Consider the following 22217-nt stretch of genomic DNA (forward strand, 5'->3'; position numbering starts at 1 on the left):
GGCTTCATGGTTAAAGAGTGGCTGGATCAGCATTATCTATTAATGCTGCCATGGTGCACACTACGCGACCACATTTTATTTCTGCCATAAATTATGCAATCTGTGGCAGATTTATAACGGAATAAATAACCCGCTGTATTGAGGGCGTGCAATGACCAAATGTGCTGAAAAAAACGGAAAAAAAAGGTGCTCCAAAGTAAAAAAAAAAAAAAAAAAGGTGCCAGAGTCAGTGGTATGAAGTAAATAATAGGAGGACTGACTAAAGGAGTAGTTGGTGCGTGAATGCTATGTTACATTGCGTGTATGTGATGGGAAGATTAAATATTTAAAACGGAATAAAACATATAGTAATAGGTGATGTGTGGATAATCCATATAATAATGCTCATACACGACCCAAAGCGACAATATAATACTAAGCTAAAAACGAACAATAAGCACTATTCATAATTAAAACCCATAGGACATGCCTATGTCAAATATGTTAAAATGTATTCACGTGTAAAGAAACAGATGTAATTCCAAAAAACACTCTGTGCGACTGTAATACCACAGAATACATCCTCAAAACAAGAAACTATTATATCCAAAATGAGGTGCGACGCAAACCGCTCCGGCCGTTACAAGAGAGCGAACACATTTCTCAAGAACTCCGTATATAAGAAAAAAGAAATGTATTCTTTGAGACCCTTCAGTGTGACCGTATCTAGGCCAGTAAGTCTCTTTTTTGAGTAAGTTGTTGGAACGGTCAGTTGCAATAAAGCGTAAGCATGGCAGTCCGATTTAGAATCCCTGAATGCTGTAATGATTGTAGAACGATGTCAGGGCCCAGCGGTCAGAACACGCCGCAGCGACTCACCGGAGTACCCACTATCCACGGGTACGGGACTCATCGCCGCGGCATCCGTCTCCTTCTTCCTCCCAGTGGCCGATACTAATGCGCCCTCTAACAAAACTTTATTGCTCGGCAAGTTTAAAAACGAGCACTGAGCTTTGCTCAGTGCTCAGTTATTGTGCTTACCCTACGTATCGCCTGAGTGCTCCTTATTCCCTTTTACTGTGTACCAGACCCGGCTTGCCTTCACTACTCTATATATTCGGACCCTTCGCTCCTGCACCTGTGTACCGACTTTTGGCTTTCTCCTTCAACTTCGTTTTTGGGACTGATCACCTAAGTACCGTGCCTGTTTCTCCTGCATACTGGTCTCCGTTCCTCTACTGACGCTGCTGACCAGTCCTGACAAACGATGACCTCTGACGCCAGGGGCGTAACTAGAAACCTCAGGGCCCCAGTGCGAGAATCTGTTAAGGGCCCCCCCACCCCCCACCCATCTATCCCTTTTTCACGATCTACCCTCTCCCTCCCTACCCCCCCTTCTCACGATCTACCCACTCCCTCCCTACCCCCCCTTCTCACAATCTACCCACTCCCTCCCAACCCCCCCTTCTCACGATCTACCCACTCCCTCCCAACCCCCCCTTCTCACGATCTACCCACTCCCTCCCAACCCCCCCTTCTCACGATCTACCCTCTCCCTCCCTACCCCCCCTTCTCACGATCTACCCACTCCCTCCCTACCACCCCCCCTTCTCACAATCTACCCACTCCCTCCCTACCACCCCCCTTCTCACGATCTACCCACTCCCTCCCTACCCCCCCTTCTCACGATCTACCCACTCCCTCCCTACCGCCACTTTGTAGGTCACTTACCGTCAACTCCTGTGTTGGGAGCGTGAGGCGTTTGTCTCGGGTGCCGGCGCTTCACTACTGAGCGCCGGCATATGACATCATATGCCGGCGCTCAGTGTGAAGCGCCGGCACCCGAGACAAACGCCTCACGCTCCCAACACTGCACTCTGGGCAGCGCTGAGGCAGGGGTCGGCGGCGGTTGGGGCGGGGCGGCAGCGGCAGCGGGGAGCGGAGGTATCCTGGATTTCTGTCAGTCAGGGGGGCCCAAGAGTTGCCGAGCGGTCGTTTTCAGCAACCGCTCGGCGCCCCTTGGGCCCCCCTGACTGGCAGAACTCCAGGGCCCGGTCGCGACCCCTGCGACCCCGGTAGTTCCACCACTGTCTGACGCGGTCACGAAGTGTTAGGTCCGCCAAGTTGCTGGGCCAGGATTTTAAAAGTCTGTACAAGCGACCCTATTGGTCCCCAACAGAGGCTCGTCTGGCATTAACCAATTGTTTGATCCCATAGGAGGACCCTGCAGGTGACCAATACGCTCACTCACATGGCCTTTTTAACTCCTGACGGCGAACCTACAGATTTCTGTTCCCGTTAACCCCTGCGATGCTGCAGAGATAATGGGAATGGTAAATCCGTAGGTTCACCGTCAGTGGTTAACTTGGCCGGCAGAGACCACTGTTAAAAGTCCGAAGTTGCTTGTACAGGTGTACTTCATTGGTTGATGGCAGAGGAGGCCCCTGCAGGCGACCAATAGAGTTGCTTGTACGGACATTTAATCTTCTGGCGCCAAAGCTGCTGCGTAGTCCATACCACGTTAACCCCGTATTAACCCCTTCTACAAAAAACGGAAAAAAAAACAAACACAAAGAATGCACACGAATATTCGCCCGAACCGAACACAGGAACGGCGAATATTCACGGAATACGAAGATTTTTCCCCTAACGAAGATGAACACGAAGAGTTGGCCGGCACCCAAGTCTAAAAAATAACATCAATAAACATAAATAATTAACAAAACCCATAAAGACTACCAGGCAAACAAAGGGACAGACATACCAAGATGCCCAAACCTGAGGCTCCCAGCACCACCGGACCCCCCGCCAAACGCTCCTCCCAGAGCATTCACACCCCCTAGATGCCTGGTAATCTACCCCCCCTGGCAGAAATACCCCAACATAACACAATAAACAGGGAGGGAGGGCGGGAAAAACAACACAAGGTGAGGTGACTACAAAATGTCCCTCAGGCTCGTGTCACACCCCCTTAACTAACTTCCCCCTAAACCCCACCCCCAATTTACCAAAACTGGCGCCAAAGCCTTTGCAAGGTGAAAGTCCTACGTCTTACCGGCAATAAAACGCCTCTGCAGGGTATTTCCATAAAAATCTGAAGTAACACGGAAGTGTCGGTTACAAAAAGTGCAGGAAATTATCGATACGGCTAACTTTGGCAAATAAATTATGATAATGTAATTAGTACTAATATTAATAAATAAGAATAATACGATTAATAACATATAAAGAAAATGTAATTTCACTTAGGATTTATTATACCCAATTTATGTTCAGAAACATTATAGTAATACCCCAAAACCATTTTTTATGTTCTAGAGGGGCTCATTGATCCCTTACATATTATTCTCTAGTGTTTTTAATATATCTTGGTATGGGGGAGGTTTTTGTAATTTTCTGATTATAGGCTATTGGGGCATATTTTTTTTAAAAAAACAAACTAATTATATTTTTATTTTTTGCCCTGCTCCCGGTATAGATAGAGATCCCCTTGGAGGTTGTCACACATACCCTTCTTGTAAGAATATTAAGATGCAGAGAGACCCCTATAATGGCCTTGCATTTCCTTGACCCATTTCCGCCAGTTTTTGTTTTTTTTTATCAAAACAAACACTTTCCGCAAGGCTGGGAAAAAATATTTTTTGCTGATTTAGTTTTTTTTTTACTTCAAAAGGGAATAAAACAGAATTCAGATCAGACATTTTCAATAAAGCATCAATAAAGGTGTTAAATGAAGCTCGATCATCAAATCATCCTGTGAGCAGTGATGCAAGCCCCGCCCCCGAGGAGCAAAGATCACTGGATATTGTAGTAAATACTTGTCTGATGCTCATGATGATTACTCCTCAGTGTAAATATGAGTATAAACGTATAAAAGCACCCAAAGCTTGCTGGTTTTTTCTCTATATGGTGGGACGGAATATCAGGGTATTTATGGCTGGGTTAGTGATGCTAAAAACTATTTTAGGGACAGATATGGCTTATGTAATAAATAGCTTTGTATTTTTTTCCTCATTTCCATAAAAACATCTCAAAGTTATGTTTTTTAAATTATTCCCCGGTTGGAAATAAGCCCAAGACCAAACTATGCAATTATCACTCATTTATCAACCAGAGAAGGATGAACACAAAAAACAAAATACTGTCTGCGCTTCTCACCCTAATAAAGTTGGCAACAAATATGTAAACATAATATAAATGAGAGGTTTTGGTTATATGAATTGGCCAAAGCATAATTAAGCTCACCCGCCACGTCAAGGCACACTCTCAATAGGGTGAGAACCTACTCTCACCTCCTACATAGTGGGCACACAAAGCAGTTTATACTGCTACCAAAACCTTATTAATGTGTTGGGGGAGGTGCAATTAAACCTCCTCCCCATTAACCCCTGGACAGCAAGCTGCAACCAGACTGATGAGGAGCCAACAACCTCAAATATGTGCAAACAGGGAAAAGAAAAAATGTCGCTGCGCTAAGCTAGTCACAGGCTCAAATAATACAAATGTATAATACGAGGCCTACCAAACAGGTGTAAGCATGCTGCAAGAAACAGTGTATTGGCTGTACAATGTATACAAGAAACAAAAACTGTCTGCGCTTCTTACCCTAATAAAGTTGGCAACAAATCTATAAACATAATATAAATGAGAGGTTTTGGTTATATGAATTGGCCAAAGCATAATTAAGCTCACCCGCCAGAGAAGGATGAAGGACTGAATTGTTTCTACTGGGATTCAATTGGGCAACCCTGAGGATTGAGTGGTTTCCGAAGGCAGGGAATTTACCCGCTGAGCCGTTGCACTAAGGATAGTACTTTTTGGGGTCTACATACCAACCAATCAAATCCATCATAGCAGAGTGACAGGTGTCAGTCACTGGGAATATGATGAGGGTTCTCATGGAGCGGGGGTCTTAAAGTGCTGGGGTCACCTAATCATCCCTGTCCGGCTCCGCTCCTCGCATTTACGGATCCACCGGAACTTCTATCCGGGCATTACTGAGAATCACACCCGGGAACTCCCGGGGCTTTTTGCCCCAATCTTATGGTCTCGGGGTAGATTCTCGGGGTCACACACTCTGGATCTGACTCCTTTCTATATAAGACTCCCAGTTGGTGCTTTTGCTCCCGGTATGTTATGGTTGATATCCCTGCTTGAATGCAGGTGACTCCATTCAGTGTAACTTCAAATAATGACAAGTCAAGGTTTCCATGGCGACCGGTATTAGGGGTAACACATTCGGCCACTCGCTACATAGAATCTTCACGACGGGCTATTAAAGGGTTAATTCTTCCGCTCATTTAGAGAGTCCCCGGAACGCTGATCATTTCCTAAAATAAATACGGTAAGGAAGTGTTTTTTCACCCCGTGTTGGCGTTTAACGTTTCTGACCTCTGCTGACCTTCCACTCATTAACGATGCTTTTGTGGCCCGTTCTTTGTGTCGGTCGGCTGGTAGCGACCGTCAACCCCGGATCTCCTTTCCCCATTCCCGTGTTAATATTTCGAGTTTATTGTAGCTCCTTTTGGCGCCGGCTTTGTCTGCGCAGGAGATCGCGTCGGCACGTTATAAATAATGAGACAGCCCCGGGATCACACGAGACAGCCTGTATGATCCGTATGTAACCGGACGCTAATCTCCATACACACCTAAGCAGGACTCTGTCGTCGAAGCCCATACCTTTTATCAGGTCTGACATAGAAGAAAAAAGATCTAAAGTAACATAAGCTTTCAGGACTCAGAGGTCTCTTCTTCAGATGGAATGCATTTAGCCAATAGCGGTCCATCTCAGTTTTTCATCAAGAATTAACTCCGCAACAGCCGTTCATAACCCACTAACTGCAAAGCCCCCCTCATCTATATTCCGAGCAGCGGCCAATCACATACGCAGCACCTGCGTTACAGGTAACAGGACTTGGTATGTATGCTACTAATTTCCTGCTCTCTGCAGTGCCCATTCTAAAGCAGCAGGTGGCGCCATCACACCACGCATAGACTGGTAAAAAAACACGCCTCATTCTCCGCCCCTTGCCTGACGTCACCCGGCGTGCCGAGCTCCTCTGTTGCCATGGGAGACTCAGGTCCTCTCTGTAAACCCAAGCTTTCGCTCTCTGCCTGGGTACCCGCCTCTTCGCTCTGCTGATTGGTGAAGGGGGATGAAGCGAGTGGAGCTCATTGGTGCAGTGGATGGTTGACGTCACCCGCCAGTGCTGGTCCCTCCCCGCTGGGTATCAGTGTGTGTGTGTGTGGGGCAGGCGGGCTGGCTCCGGGGCAGATGCGCAGGTACCTGGGGGGTTTATGAGTCATGAGGGGCAAATGGGGAAGGAGAACGGGGCTTAACCTTGACGAAGAGGGCAGGAAATGTCTGGGAAGTGTATAGGTGCAGACATACCCCTCCGAGACTGAGAGGGGGGCTATTAACCATGCAGTGTTGCGCATTGGCTCCCACTAGGCTGCCCACTTAGCGGCATCGAGTGGGTTAACTAGCGGGGCAAAGAGTGCGGTGGGCAAGTAGTGGAGGTAATTGAGGGAGGGCATGGTGCAGATGGTGCAGATGATGCAGTGTGTGGGGGGGTACCTGTTGGGTGTCTATGGGGAAGCAGTGATTGGGCGTAGTGGGGGGTATTAGGAGGTCTGTATAACGCATGGGGGTATTTCTCTAAGATGGGGGGGGCGAGAAGAGGTTTGGGGGTAAATGCAGAGATTCGTATATGTGGAGGCAGGGATGCTGTGAGGTAATTCAGCCTCGTGTTGCCCTGTGTGGGGTATTTAGGGGAGAGGGCTCGGGATCTGGGTCTGTTTTGCTTATTATCAAACAGCACAATTCCCAGAAGTGCCCCTAAGGATTGCCTTCAGGAGTTTCATGCTTGAGAACAGGTGAATTGGCTGTATTTTAGGTCTACAAGCCATCTGACAGGTGTACGTGTGGGTGGGCCTGCCCACCTCAATACAGTCCACCTATGGGCCCCCAGATCCGGGTCGTATAGGGGCCCCAAGGATATCTTACTTACAGGATACTACTACTATGTATATGTTGTGTGTATGTACAGTATATATATGTATGTATGTGCGTGTGTGTATATTGTATATGTGTGTGTGTATATGTTGTGTGTATATATGTATGTATGTGTGTGTGTGTGTGTGTATATTGTGTATATATGTGTGTGTGTATATATGTGTATATGTTGTGTGTATGTACGGTGTATATATATGTGTGTGTGTGTATATATATGTATGTGTGTATATATGTGTATATGTTGTGTGTATGTACGGTATATATATGTATGTATGTATGTATGTGCGTGTGTGTATATTGTATATATATCTGTGTGTGTATATATGTGTATATGTTGTGTGTATGTACGGTATATATATGTATGTGCGTGTGTATATATATATATATATGTGTGTGTGTATATATGTGTATATGTTGTGTGTATGTACGGTATATATATGTATGTATATATGTGCGTGTGTGTATATTGTGTATATACATGTATATGTTGTGTGTTGTATTTGTGTCACTAATTTCTCGCCCCCCGCAGACCTCCCGAGTCTCTTCTCGCTGAGGATGATGGAGCCGGTGAGTTCAGACCCCGATCCCTTCCCGCCGCGCCACGACACTGAAGGCAGCGTCCGCAAGGTGAGTGCGTTCCGCCTGCTTCTCCTTTATGAATTGCTGGTCTTTCGTTAGATTGCAAGCTCTTGGGAGCAGGGGACTCCTCTCCTTCTGTACCGGATGCCTTAGCGAGGCGGCCCCCGACAGAAAGCGCCTGAGAGGGGCGGCCCCCTGAAAGGCTTTCCATCACCCCGTGCGAGAGGGACCCCCCTGCGAGTTGGCAGTGGGATTGCGGTTTCATCTCCCTGCCCCCCCCCTGGGCCCTGTATAATGTATAGCTAATATGGGGAGCTTTAACGCGTTCCATTATTCCTTCCTCTCCTCTTATAACGCAAAAAAGAAAAGAAATCCGCTTTAAAGAATTATTTAATTAGGAGATCCCGTAAATAAATAAATAAACCCTCGCGCTTTATTACTTAAAAGGATTTCCCATTAATAAGGGCCAGAAATATCGTTCAGACGACCCACGTCATACGGGAAGCAAGAGGTCAGTGTACTTTACTGAAACAGTAGTGGATACCTGGAATAGACCTTAAGTGGAAGACATTAAAAGTATTGAAGCAAAGCTTCGGATGCCCCTAAAGCTCTCCTAAAGAATGAATGGGCTAAATGGGCAGGTTAGACGCCCCCCCCCCCCGGTGGAAGCTGTGTTTGGCATAGATGTGACGTTTGGTTGTGTGTTTTGTAGCCGGTCCCCTGCGCCGGGGTAGGAATCACATTTAGGGCCGGATACGGCGACATAAATACCGTTCTGTTTGTTGCCGGCTGATATCTGCACTTCGTGCTTCCCGTGTAAAATTACAATATACAAAACACCGTGTACACCGTCGTCATCATCATCATTACATCATCATCATCATTACATCACCACCGTCACCATCATCATCATTACATCATCATCATCATTACATCACCACCGTCACCATCATCATCATCATCATTACATCATTACATCATCATCATCATTGCATCATCATCATCATTACATCACCACCGTCACCATCATCATCATCATTACATCATCATCATTACATCACCACCGTCACCATCATCATCATTACATCATCATCATCATCATCATCATCATTACATCACCACCGTCACCATCATCAGTAACCTCTATAGCGCCAAAGTGCTGTACAAGAGAGGAGAGCGGTGAACCTGCCGGCAGATCGGCCCCATCCGGCCCCCAGTCTGTAACGACTCAAACGTTAATCAGTCGTTGGTCTATTCAGGAGCCGTATGTCTATCCCATGCATGTTTAATCCCCTCACTGTATTACCCTCTACCACTTCTGCTGGGAGGCCATTCCATTTATCTACCCCCCCTCTCAGTAAACTAAAATTGCCTTCCATCCCATCTCAGTCTCTGACCCTCTAGTGTTAGATTCCCTCCTTTACCCCTTTATGTATTTAAATGTCTCTCCCATCCCCCGTCTCTCTCTTCTCTCCCCCAAGGTATTATTTTAGGGAACGCTGAAATGTTTAGAGGCAGGTGCGTGCGGGACGGGGGGGCAGATCTGTGAAAACCCGGAGGAGGTGATGGTCAGGGGGCGGAATAATGTGGCACACGCTTGGATCGGGTCAGCTTGGTCACTTGTACGCAGTCTCTCTGTTCCTCGGTCCGGATCGGTTGCTGAGACGCAGTCTCTCGTTCCTTGGGCCCCCTCCAAAGCTGCGGACCCCCTTTTCTCTTTGTTATTCTGCCGGGGGGGCTGCACCTGAGCCGGAGGCTTCAGCGCAGAATGATGAACGGTTTGTTAGCGTTACTGGAATTCCACGGCTTCTAAAAATAGCAATGCGTCCGTCTAATTAGCTGTAAAGTGAATCGTGCCCTACGAGCGACCGGTCGGAGGGGGGACCCAACGTGCGCGGCCGCGCTGCCCGGGGTTAGCCGCAGATCTGGCTGGCTTTTTGCCGGTTTTAAGAGGCATAGAAATGGGGCAAATCCATGGATTCAGGGGATTTACGATCGACCTATAGAAATGAGTATAAGATGCCGCAAAACTTTGAGCGCAGGCAGTACGGTTTTAGGAGCCACGGCTGAGCTTTATGAGAGTCGTAATCCACAGCAGTAGCCCAGCGCCTGTAGCACCCGCCAGCACCCAGAGGGTTAAGCGTGCGAGGGAATCCCTCACGGCCGAGGCTTTGATCTCCCCAGCTGACGCTCTTTTCCTGACGTGAGGAGGAGGACCCCCTGGCCGCCCCAGCTGGCTCGCATCTCCCTTCCTGCGAGAGGTGGGCCGCCCCGGAGTCTGGCACCGCCTGGGCCCTGCGATGGGACGGCGGCCAAATGGGATGAAATTGTGCCTCTAAAACCTTTTTTTTCTTTTTTTTTTTTTTGTCCTGGGTTGATATTATAATTTTTGTGGCGTGTAGAGTCCTGCACCAGTGATTTCACTATGTTTGCATTGGTGATTCTCAGTTCGTGCTAAAACTTAAGCTCCTTCCTTCCTGCGCTGGGCGTCGGATACCTGCTGTGTCCTATGGGCGGTGATAGAGTCCGGGTGCTTACTTTGTGTTTAATATTATTTTTAGTATTTTATTATTTTTTTATTTTAATATTTGATTATTATATACATTTTTTATTATTATTATTTTATTTTAATATTTTTTATTTTTGTTTTAATATTTGATTATTATATAAAGTTTTTATTATTATTATTTTATTATTATTATTTTTTTATATATAAATATTTTTTCCGGGCCTCCGACTCTCAGCAGGAATTCTGAAACCGTATGGAAAAAATAAATAGTGAAATTTCCAGTTCCTGTTTATCGTTCCAGTTCAGTCATTAGATCGTAAGCTCATCGTTCAGCTCGGCGAGGTCTCTGTATAAATAAAGAGAAAGATAATTAAGAACAAATATTATTTTTTTTCCGTGTTGCTGGCGGCGACGGCTGTTACTAAAACAAACAAAAGACATCAACATCCACGACTCCATCAGAATTTTATTTTTAAAAAAGACCCTTTTTGGGTCAGATTTGTTTCATACAAACACTTTTAATGTTCTTCAAAAACAAACAAAAATACTTATTTGTAACATTTCAAGGGCTTTTTTTATAATTTTATAAATTGTTTTGCTCTATTTTATCCGTTTTTGTTTTTTATTATTTTTTTTACAATTTTATTTGAAATGCTTGAACGGAGAAAAAACAATGTTATAAATTCTCTTTGGCTGCCCTCATTACCTTCCCTCCTTCCAGATATGTGCCGTGAGAATCTGGGTTTATTTACCAACTTGTGGAGTTAAATACTCGTTACGGCAGGAGAAAGCCTGCTATTGCCCTCGACCACTTCTGCTGGGAGGCTGTTCCGTTTATCTACCATAAATAACATGCCAGTGTTCCGGAGATGGACATACGCCTCATGCATGCGTTGTAAAGGTCACTAAAACCTATTCCACCATTGGAGTCCTAACTGTCTCTCCTGCGTTTAACCCCTTGGTGGCTTCGCACTCCCGCAGCGTTTAGCATTCATTCATTCATTCGATCCTCCTAGGGCTGGTACTCCTCGTTTGGCTGTTGGTGTAATTATGATATAATAATTTAAATATAATATATGGAAGCTGAAGCATGGCAGATCCCGTAAATAACCTGTCAGCAACTAACAATAGAGGGGGGAAAAAAGGTAATGGGGAGGAATAATCCTGCCGGTCCCCTAACTGGCTGTCGTTTCTGTTGTATTGCAGGGATGCGACCCCTTTGCCCAGTCCCAGCGGAGTAAACTCCAGCACCGCCGGGCGCGGATCAACCAGCAAATCAACAAGGAGATCAGGATGAGGGCCGGAGCCGAAAACCTCTTCCGGTGAGTTCCGGCGCTGTTAAGTGCGCGCGTGGCTTTGACTGCTAAACGGTGCGTTCCTACACCAAGCACGGCCTCTTATTCGGCAACCGCGCTAATCCCGCAGATACCATCACGAGTTCCCCGGCCCCGAGGAACGGACGATGTGTTACACAGAAGCCTGGCGCTCAAAGGGTTAACCCCCCCCCCCCCACCCAAAAAAATTGTCAGGTTCTTGGAAGCGTTCTGTGTCACCGGCCGCGCTGCCTAATCCTTCCTGAGAGGGTTATGTCTCCGCGGCCTTAATCCGCTTCCCCCGATACGCGCTGGCAGCGGTGGGATTATCTGTATCCGATCCCCGCTCATTCAGAGAGACGCCGTCTGCGATCGTCGCCGAGCATAAAGACACCCATACTGCCCCCAGCATCTCCGTAGGCTCTCCCGGGTGCTTGTGTAGTAGCCCAATCTACTAGACACCCCCCCCCCGACTCCTTATCATACTGCCTGTGGGAAACAGTAGAATGCCTCAGTCTTAATCACCCAGTTGGACTCCCTGACTAATCAAAGTCTATTGCGGAACGGACTTCATTAGCATCGCCATAAAGCGTCAGCTCAGTGCGGTGTTTGAGCCGGGAAAGTCACCCAAAATATCACATGACTGACAGCGATGGCGGCTCCAGGTCTGCAGATAAAGGGGGTTTATTGGGGCAAAATGAGATAAAACCAGGTTTTTGTCAGCGTCGACCGTCATGCGGGTTTAAAGCGGCTTCCTCTGCGCAGGACTTTCCGGGGGGGGGTTCTGTTCTGTTTGAAATGAAAGAAAAACAAAGCAGCAATAATGGCGGCTCGTGGGATGAACCGAGATGCCGCGACCCCCCCCCCCCACGCCAGAAAAAGGACCCAACAGCTGGAGGGCGAATTAGATAAATTCATTAACTTTCAGCATTTTCTACCAAGTGACCCGAGGAAAACAACCCGGCTTTGTTGATTTTGAATCTTAAAAGAAAACATGATCCGGCGGCCCCCCAGTCGACGACGCCCCCCCCCACAGCCTTCCTTACTGCTGAGCTTGGCACAGCCCTCCATATTTTTAATGGGGGATCGGTGATCTCACCCAAGAGATCTGCCGCCCTGCCTAGGCCAGAATACACTACTGCTTGCAGTCTGTCATTAGCCGGCAGAATTCATTAGCGAAGATGCCATTTATCTCTTAAAAATACAACGGCATTTATCTGAGGTGTAAGCTGCCGCCCTGCCGCTGCAGCTGCCTTCCTAGGCTGTGGTCCTGCGGTTCTTGGCCACTAAGTACTGTCAGGAAAGCACCGCGTTGCAGTAAAGAAGCGCTTTCTGCGCATGCACGCTCTGAATGCCGAGAGTGTATACCGCGCAGAGGGGGATGCCTAACACATAGCTGGGGGGTGGGGAATGGGGGCAAATCTGCTGAATGCGACAATGCTGCTCTCATATGATAATTGCAGACATAGAGATAAAAGCACCAGATACGGAAGATGGATGGGCACACTCCGTGCTCTCTGCTGCGTGACCGCGTCCGCTCTGTCCCGTCATACGTGTTACATGCCACTAAAGAGGCCATGATACGTATTGTATGTTTTTGGGGTTTTGAGTGACATCACGTGTGTTTCTTGGCTTTTAAAGCACCCCGGCATATGTTGGATTCACAAACTAAAGCCACGCGCTGGAAGCTCCTACCTTTTCTAATGATCCGGAGAGTTTCGGTGCGGTGCGATACGGGTGCGAGAATAATATTTGTATCTGTGAGACTCTTTAGCTTCTACACACATTTGTTAAAATAAGTTAAATAATAATAAAAACAAGAAAACCAGAAAGACCCCCCCCGGGGTAATGTGTCACTTTGTATCTCTCCGTGTGACACTTGCAGGGGCCGCTCCTGGCTTTCTGCTGTCCGCACAGATAAGGGACGCACAATGGAGCAGATTCGTGACTCAGTCCTCCCCGGCATCTCTGCGCATTATCTTCCCGCGGCCCTTTGTGTGGCAGAGTTCGGCGGCGTGGAGCAGACAGAGAGGGGCTTTTTGTGGGTCCTGAATGGGTTTGCAGCACAAAGGGCCCCGAATGCCTTCAAAGCAACAATGTGCCCTGCTGTGTGAAAGCGAGCGGATTCTTCTAAAGGAAAAGGACGCCTCCTCCTTCTGGCCGATGCAACAACAACCTTCCTATTTATATCATATATGTTGGTTTATATAGCGCCATCGTATTCCATAGCGCTGTACAAGCAGTGAATAGGACGTGCGTTGCTAATGGTGCAAAGAATGTTGCAGTTAATACATGATGAGTAAAATAGCTTTGATACAATGTATCACATTCACTCACACAAACACTTTCTCTCATTCTCACTCACACACTCATGCTCACACACACTCAGTTTCACACACACTCATTCTCATACATTCTCTTTCTCACACATACTCCCTCACACACTCTCATTCTCACACATTCTCATTCTCACTCACACACTCATTCTCACTCACACACTCATTCTCACATGCACACACTCTCCCCATCTTTGAGACTTCATGCTTAATGCCTGGAGCACCAATGTTTAAATCTTTAAGTCTTCTCCTTGGCCAAACCGGTGTGTTAGTGGTTAGTAATTGTCGGTAATCCTGCTGTCCATGGAAGAAGACGTTACAATCATCGCTGGGAATTACAGTCTTTATTCACTCACTTAGATGACACGAGGGCCGCAGTCAGGATCCATGACCATGCTCCATTTATAATTAACCATTTGTTTCCAAGGGATGTGGGTAAACGAGATGCATTGCCCAATCTTCTTGGATTCTTCTTCTAAGGGCCACAGGCAGGGTTATGACCTCTGCATATGGCGTCTTGGAGGAGTTCACTAAGCTCATAGTCTACAGGAGGGTGAAAACAATGTCATCTCCCTGACTTCATTCTGTGTTATGAAGGGCCCTGGTCCTGGTGAAACCACCGGTGGGGAGAGAAAATATATATCGGCGGCCCCGCGTTTTTAACCTCTTCATTTCTCATCCTAGCGCCACTACCAACCACAAAGTGAAGGAGACGGTCGCCCTGGAGCTGAGCTACGTCAACTCCAACCTTCAGCTCCTCAAGGAGGAACTCGCTGAGCTCAACAGCTCTGTGGAGATCTACCAGAACGACAGGTAGGGGACAGCTGCCCCCCGACCTAAAACCCTTTCCACATCCCGATATCTACTGACGGATCCTCTGAATTACAAACCGGCCCGCACAGAAAGAGAAAGCTGTGACTATAAAAGCCAAAGGCCCTTTGATGACGTCGGGAATTCCCGTTGCCAGAATGGCTTCTGGAATTCTTACTGACCCGGGGCTGTTCACAGGGCTCAGGGGCATTTCTCTTAAGGTTCTTCACCATGGTGCGGCACGGTAACGCTCTCTATAGTGGTAATAATGCTGATATCTCCACATTCAGCCTGTAACACTCCACATACGTAGAACTCGATGGCTGGTAGGAGCCGCTCGGCTCTTCTAGCGTCCCCGTTACGGTCTGGATCGTGGTATCGTAACCCCGAAGGTGCTGGATGTTCGGATGGAAGGGGCTCCGTTGGACACCGGCGTCGGCTCGAGGCGTCTGCTGACCTGATGATTGTCTTGTTTCAGCGGCATAATCAGCGTCCCGATGATACCCTTAGGATTAAAGGAGACGAAGGAGCTGGATGTCACCGAGCAGCTGAAGGTGAGCTTTTCACACCTTTCTACCCATAATTCAGTGGGGTAGATCTAGGGGCCGGTGTGGACACGGGGGGGGGTTAACCAAGCAGCCTCTTGGCTTGTGCTTTCTGTGTTGCGTTTGCTGGCAGATGAAGCTTTCATGTTATTTTATATTTGTGTACGTGGTGTATATGTACGCACTTCACGTGCATCCGTTGTTTGCTGGACAGGATTTCATCAGCAGTCACTACGGTGAAGATCCTCACGTCTACGAAAAGGAGATCCGGGAATTCAACCACCTGCGCCAGGTGAGTGACTCTCCTGAATTGAGCAGCTCGGCACGCGCTCGCTCCGGATTATTCTACTAATTCCGCAGAATGTTCACCGAGCTCGCCGTACGATGAATTTTAAGATAGGTTCCCCCGTTAAGTATGGGAACGTTGGTCTGGACATCTCTGCGCTATAAGTCCGCCATCTATCGGTGAACGCAATCCAGCGTCAAGTTGCCAGGTAGTTCTTCTCCAAGCAGGAGGGGGGACATGGCGGCGTCTGTAGGTTCCTTCCATTATTGGTACTGCCCACCCTAGCTGAGACGGCTGTCTCTCATTGGCCCAGTAATAAGACAGGGATCCCGCCACCACCAGCATGTCGGCGTGAATAGATGACACCTTCCCGCGTCTGTCTGGGTTCGGCGGTAATTCGGGTTCTTTGCCGTCTCCAGGCTATGAGGACCCCGAGCCGCAGCGAGGCCGGACTGGAGCTTCTCATGGAGTATTACAATCAGCTGTACTTCTTGGATAACCGATTCGTCCCACCCAACGGAAACCTGGGTGTCTACTTTCACTGGTCAGTGCAGCTCCGTATATGGTCACCTGACCCCCAACCGGTAACCAGTAGCCTGCGCTGGTATAACGGGATGTCTCTGGTTGGCCGCACCGTGTTCGCTTGTGATGCCGGCAGGGATGGTTCCTGCCAGTGATTGCCCCCTCTGCCCCCGCAGGTACGATTCTCTCACCGGGGTCCCTTCCTGCCAGAGGGCCCTGGCCTTCGAGAAAGGCAGCGTGTTATTCAACATGGGAGCCCTGCACACCCAGATGGGGGCCAGAGAGGACAGGCTGTCGGTGGAAGGAGTGGAGACGGCCATCGAGGCGTTTCAGAAAGCTGCCGGTAAGTGTCTGCCTTTCGCATGTGTTTCTAAATGGCTGCATGCAGCTTCCTAGGTGTCCGTGCGGCCCTCGGGACCGGCCCCAGGGGCGCTAAGCCAACAGCAGCTAATGGGTCGCGTCTTCAAGGCCTTGTCCTGAGTTCAGAACCTGATAAGCATTCTAGGACTTAGCTGGCTGAGCATGCTGGGAGTTGGATCAGTCGCAGTGTCCATCGTATGCTGAGGATCTTTCTCCCCCCCCCAGGGTGTTTTAACTACTTGAAAGAAAACTTTTCCAACGCGCCGAGCCTAGACATGAGCGCAGCCTCGCTGAGCATGCTGGTCCGGCTGATGGTCGCGCAGGTTCAGGAGTGCATCTTTGAGAAGTTTGCCCTGGAGAACACGCGGAGCACGTTCCTGAGCGAGCTGCGGATGGCACAAGAAGCTGCGGTGGTAATGCGAGAGCATCAACGTCAGGGGCCCGATTCCAGCAAATGCCCCCGGCGGGCGAGACGCTCAACCAAAGCACAAAGCGGCCCCGGACCACGGGGGGGGGGGGCAGACACAGGGTGTTTGTATATAGAGGATATCCGGTGAAAACATAGAAAGTATCCACCTGATGTCCTCTACGTACAGATCCGTCTCCCGGTTCCCCTGGGGGTCTTTGTGTCGCTCGGGGGGGTTATTTGTAGAGCGTGTGAACGAGAAGTGTGTCGGGCGTATGACGTGTACCTCTTCGGTCTCCAGGTGGAAGACGTGTACACCCTGGTGTACAGGACCATGACTCACCCTCCCGTTAAGGACTACGTCCCTTTCTCGTGGACCACCATGGTGCGAGTCAAAGCCGAGCACTTCAAAGCACTTTCGCACTTTCACGCGGCCAACGCGCTCTGTGACTTCACCAGTAAGTGGCCGCAGAGCTTGCAATCCGATCGTCTCTAGTCCCCCTGGGGCTCGGGGGGTTCCTATAACTCCAGGCACTTGTGTCCAGGGCAATAATTGCACTTTATTGGAGACGAGCCACTTTTTTGCACCAGTAGCTATGTAGGGTTTTGTGATGGCTTCCTTCTCTAGGGAGCACCCCGGTTCTAGATCCTTTCCAGGCTCTGAGAAGGTTAAGGGGTTTAGGGCGTGCTGGGTGTGATTCTCGCCGGTGGGAACACGGTCCGGATTAATCGCCCGTCCCCGATAAAGACCCCGACCCAGGGCTGCAGCCAATCAATGAGCTCCATTGTTCGGTCCGTAATCCCCAGGAATGAGCAAATCCAAGCTTATTTCCTGGAATCCCCTTTTTACGGGTGTTTTTTGATAGTTGTTATGTAAGCGCCGGGAGGACCGGCCTCTGGGGGTTTGTTGAGTAACGATTTAAATTCTTTATTTTTAGTTTATAATTATCACACTCTATTCCGGGGCTGTATACATTTACTCCTTTTTCCCACGTGATGCTTTGCTGTGTAACCGCTTTATTCTTCCCCCAGCTGTGGAGTCGGAAATGAGCGAACACGAGAAAGCCTTTCTTCAGTTCCACGTGACGGCTCCGGAGGGTCCGTCTGTCCCGTTTTTATTGCAAGACCTTGAGGAACGGCGGAAACTAGGTGATGCTTCCATCCACGCTCTGCGGCCATCTCTCCCAATTGCTTTTCATTATCATGACCTGATCGTTTAGTAGAGTTTTTACCGCGTTCGGCCTTAAAGGGGCGGTTTGATGTCCCTGAACCCCCTCTATAGAAGAATGCATATTAAAGTAGTAACCTTAACCCTCTGAGTACAAAAATGAAAGGAGAAATGATAAAAATGACCAATCAGAAACATGAGTGGTACGGACTCTCGAATTATCAAAGCAGGGAACCAGCGCCACCTTGTGGCATCCCTTGGCGTTGTGGCTAGAAGCGGCTGCGAGGGTTTGGAGCATCACGGCGGGTTTGCTGATCACAGGACGGCCGTAGCCAGTGTGAATAAAAATATTTATTGCAGAAATGACTTGCGATTATGTGAAACGGTTCGTTTATCGGGCTCACAATTCATCGTGATGTCCCACGTGCATCTTTTAACTCTAGAGGCGCTTATTCGTTGGTGTTAGATTCTGGTTCTTATAGGGTTAATACAGGCTACGGTGCCCATAGGAAATCGTATTCCCGGTCTGGATTCTCTTTTCAGACGGAGCTGGAGATCAGGTGATTGCTGAGAATAATCATGCGCAGCTGTATAAAGAATAAGTACGGGGTATTGCGCCCCTCTGACAGCAGGGGGCGCCGCGGTGTTACCTGAACCTTTGGTGTCGCTGCAGGTAAGGCCCATTTGAAGAAGGCCGTTATGAAGCACGAGGAGGCGATGAGGATCCACGGCCTGTGCAAGATTCTGCGCAAGATGGACATTTTGCAGGAAGTCCTCTCCTCGGCTCACAAGAGGTCCCTGGGAAAATACTCGGACATCGACCACGAGGAGGACTTCTTCGAGACGGGGGACGCGCCGGACATCGAGCGTAAGAGCATATTGTTATCTTTCGTTAGATTAAGTGACCCTTACTAAATGTACAGTATCCCAGCCCCCCCCACCAGCTGTAGCCCCCTTATGTAAATGTATTAAATCGGCTAATGGGCCACCAGCCCTCCTGTCACCTGACCGGTCAACCGTGAAAACGTGGAGTCCGCCGTAGGGTGAGATTGGGTGATCCCTTGGTTATATCGTCAAATAAAATGGCTTCTTGAAGGTCAGCGGGGAACGTAATGGGGGTGCCAAGCGCTCTACGTTTCCCCACGGTATTTAAAAAGGCTGCGACCCTGTATTACGGTTCTCCGTCTTTTTTTAAGGGTATAAATTCCCCCTTTGGGAACTCATGAGATAACAGAGATAACGTATGTGTAAGTCTCCTCACGCGCTCCGCGAGGTGCGACGTCTCGTTCTAGACCTATGTGTTAAAATGCGAGGAGCTGTTCCAAGCCTCCTCGTGAGTCTCCGTAGAGTAACCCATCACCATTAGAGGTCCCCGTCACACCGCCCGAGGTCCCCGTCACACCGCCCGAGGTCCCTGTCACCATTAGAGGTTCCCCGTCTCACCGCCCGAGGTCCCTGTCGCATGTACGAGGATTCGGTTGTCGGAGCACACCTGTAATTCCGTTTCACGTTTCTCTTCCAGCAAAAACCGAGCAGAGGCCGGAGATAAAAATGCCGGTTTTCTCGAAGCTGAAGGTGAAGGACGTTTTCCATCGCCTGGTGAGTTTGAGGAATCTTCGGGGGATTCTTCGGCGCTCTTGTTGGTCTCGTTTCACGAAATGTTTTGAGACCGAACCCATGTATTTCCGGAAAATGGCCTTTCTGCGCTATTTTCTGAGGCCCGTTTCCGGGTGATCTGGATGCTGCGCACTCTTATTATGCTCAGCCAGCCACTGCAATATAAGAGTTGGAGGTGTAGGGCAGCAGGCGTCGCTTTTGTCGCAGGGTCTTCTTTGGAGGACTTCTTTCTTGGATGTGGATGATCTTACAATGGGACACGTTTCGGCCCTCAGGGGCCCATCTGTCACAGGTCCGTTGGCATTAGAACTTTTTTCATAATTAGGGTTTTATCGCGTTATTTGTTAGCGGGATAACCGCTTCGGGAGGTGAAGGTAAGAGTTGGTTTTCGACCCCTGGCTGCCCATTGAGAGTTGCCTTGAATACAAGGGGTGGATTCCCTTTATGCCCCGCTATCCATCTGCTCATCCGCCTCCCAGCGCCTATGGCTTCACCGCCACGAAGCTTTGAATGGGGGGTAACTGCACGGATTAATAACCAGTCTCTGTTCCTCCCCAGGGCCCTCTGTCCGTCTTCTCCGCAAAACACAAGTGGCGCTCGGCGCAGAAGGTTCGCCTGGAGAGGGGTGACGGAGGCTTTGGGTTCACCTTGCGGGGGGACTCGCCTGTCCTTATCGCCGCGGTGGTCCCTGGAGGCTGTGCCGCTGTACGTATCGCCGATCGTTCGGACGCCACCTGATAGAGGGTGGGGGAAAAAGGCTAGAATGGCGGCCGTGAGGGAGGAAGGAGGCTGTCGGGATATTGGGAATAGGACAGAAGGGTTTGACGGCGCGGAATGTGCGGAATTATTATGTTTTTGGATTTTATGTATAGAATTTGTTTGTATATAGATATATTTGTAGCCGCACGGCGGGGCTTCCTGCTGGTGGCGTCCGGTAAACTCGGTGTGTTTCAGGTTGCCGGGGTGAAAGAAGGATCCTACATCGTCTCTGTGAACGGGGAGGACTGTCGCTGGTCGAAACACTCAGAAGTTGTCCAGATGCTTAAAAACATCGGCAAAGATGGCGCGGACATTGAAGTGGTGACTTTCCTCAGCCCCGACCCGCAGAGCACGGTAAACCTTTATCGATTATTATCGGCGTGACGTATGGCAGGAGCGCGAGAGGGGCTGGACACCGAACCAAAGGGGTGTGAGAGTAACTCTGCAAGTGGGGGGCAGCCGCTCCGTAACCTGTCCTACGGTGCGTCCCGCTTGGGGGGTATCTCAGATGTTAGCCAATGATCTCTTTAACAGTCACGATGGAGGACGTAATATTACAGCGGTGGTTTGTGGGGACGTAGTATTACGTCCTCCGTCCTTTAGAGGGATACTCCAGCCATCATATCAGAGCTTGTCCCTGACACTTTAAGCACTAAGCTCTGCCCGTGTGGGAAATTTCTCAGGGTTTCATGCGTGTCCATCTCCTACAGGTGGTGGACAAGAAGGATTCTATGCTGACGTCTAGCGAGATCCTCGACGGTAACAAGGAGAACAACCGAAAATCCGCCCTCGGCGCCAAGTGTACCGGCACGCTATTAATCTGGAACAGGAAGAACAAGTCCCGTAAAAAGGACCCAAATAACGACGCATTTCAGCTGCCGTTCAGTGCCGTCCAGAACAGCGAGTCCTTGTACTGAGGGACGGGAGGTCCGCGTGGAAGGCAAAGCCCACCAGTCTTGTCTCTTGTGCGAGACGTCCGCCGGGGGGGGCCACCAAGCGAGGCGGCACCCGGTGTAGAAATCTACCCTCGTAGAAATGGAGTAGGAGCCGTAAGCTTTAGGAAGCCTTGAGAGATGCCTGCTCTGGAGGTGCTCGGACCTCGTGGAGATCGGCGGTGGAATCGTCTCGACCGGTGGAACTGCATCTTCTGAGACGGAGCTGCCCGATTTCCCGTTTTGGGAGATTTTTGCTCGTTAGTTGTTGCTGTATATAAATGTTACTAATTATTTATGTCTGTGTGTCGTTAGGAGCTCTGTGACAGGCTCGGTACTGTTGACCCGTACGCGCCATGTTTGCGTCCGACGTGGCGTCTTGGCTCCAACCCATGTTGGATATCGAGCGGTGAAATGTATCATTTCATTCTGTGTAATGTGACTACTCGGGGTGGGGGAAGGGCAGACATCTCGACTAATCTGATTATTTTGGAAGGTAATCGGAGGCTTCGTGGATTCAGCTTGAAGTGGATGGATCCGGCCAGATCTTCCCCCGGAAAGTGTAGGAAATCAGGAAAAAATAAATAAATAAAATGTAATTGGTTCTTCGTGGTCGTTATTCGTGGTTCTTCGTAGACTCTGATGGCCACGGGGGGAGTCTGATGGTCACGGGGGGAGTCTGATGGTCACGGGGGGAGTCTGATGGCCACGGGGGGAGTCTGATGGACCTCCAACCCACCAGCCAAATCTGCTTTCAATGCAACTTAGTATGAGTTGGCAAATAAACCCAACGTGGCAGCCGACTAGAAGCAGGTGGAACCTCTCTGTATAAACCCCCTCGGGGAATTTAGAAGAATCAATTGGGTTAAGACCGGCAGGAAATGGTAGGGCTCAGAGGAGTAGATGGAATGGAAGGATGTTTTATGTCACTGAGTAGTAGATAAGTGGAACAGCCTCCCAGCAGAAGTGGTAGAGGGTAATACAGTGAGGGTATTAAACATGCATGGGATAGACATACGGCTCCTGAATCTAAGACAAGACCAGCGACTGATTAAGGTTTGAGTCGTTACAGCTGTGGAAC

At 49.0% G+C, this 22217-nt stretch overlaps 1 protein-coding gene across 1 annotated transcript; it reads left to right on the forward strand.

The window, feature by feature from the left end:
• The first annotated feature begins 6194 nt into the window (after positions 1-6194).
• Positions 6195-21743, forward strand: RHPN1 (rhophilin Rho GTPase binding protein 1). The gene is made up of 16 exons (XM_053465993.1): positions 6195-6261; positions 7524-7621; positions 11289-11404; positions 14416-14544; positions 15020-15095; positions 15301-15378; positions 15792-15916; positions 16071-16237; positions 16480-16667; positions 16962-17118; positions 17693-17809; positions 18502-18696; positions 19351-19427; positions 20004-20150; positions 20400-20558; positions 20915-21743. Exons 2-16 carry the CDS (start codon positions 7550-7552, stop codon positions 21119-21121), a joined length of 2010 nt encoding a protein of 669 aa, XP_053321968.1. The 5' UTR covers positions 6195-6261; positions 7524-7549; the 3' UTR covers positions 21122-21743.
• Positions 21744-22217: the final 474 nt, after the last annotated feature.

The sequence above is a fragment of the Spea bombifrons genome, chromosome 5 (assembly GCF_027358695.1).
Source record: "Spea bombifrons isolate aSpeBom1 chromosome 5, aSpeBom1.2.pri, whole genome shotgun sequence".
NCBI lineage: Eukaryota > Metazoa > Chordata > Amphibia > Anura > Pelobatidae > Spea > Spea bombifrons.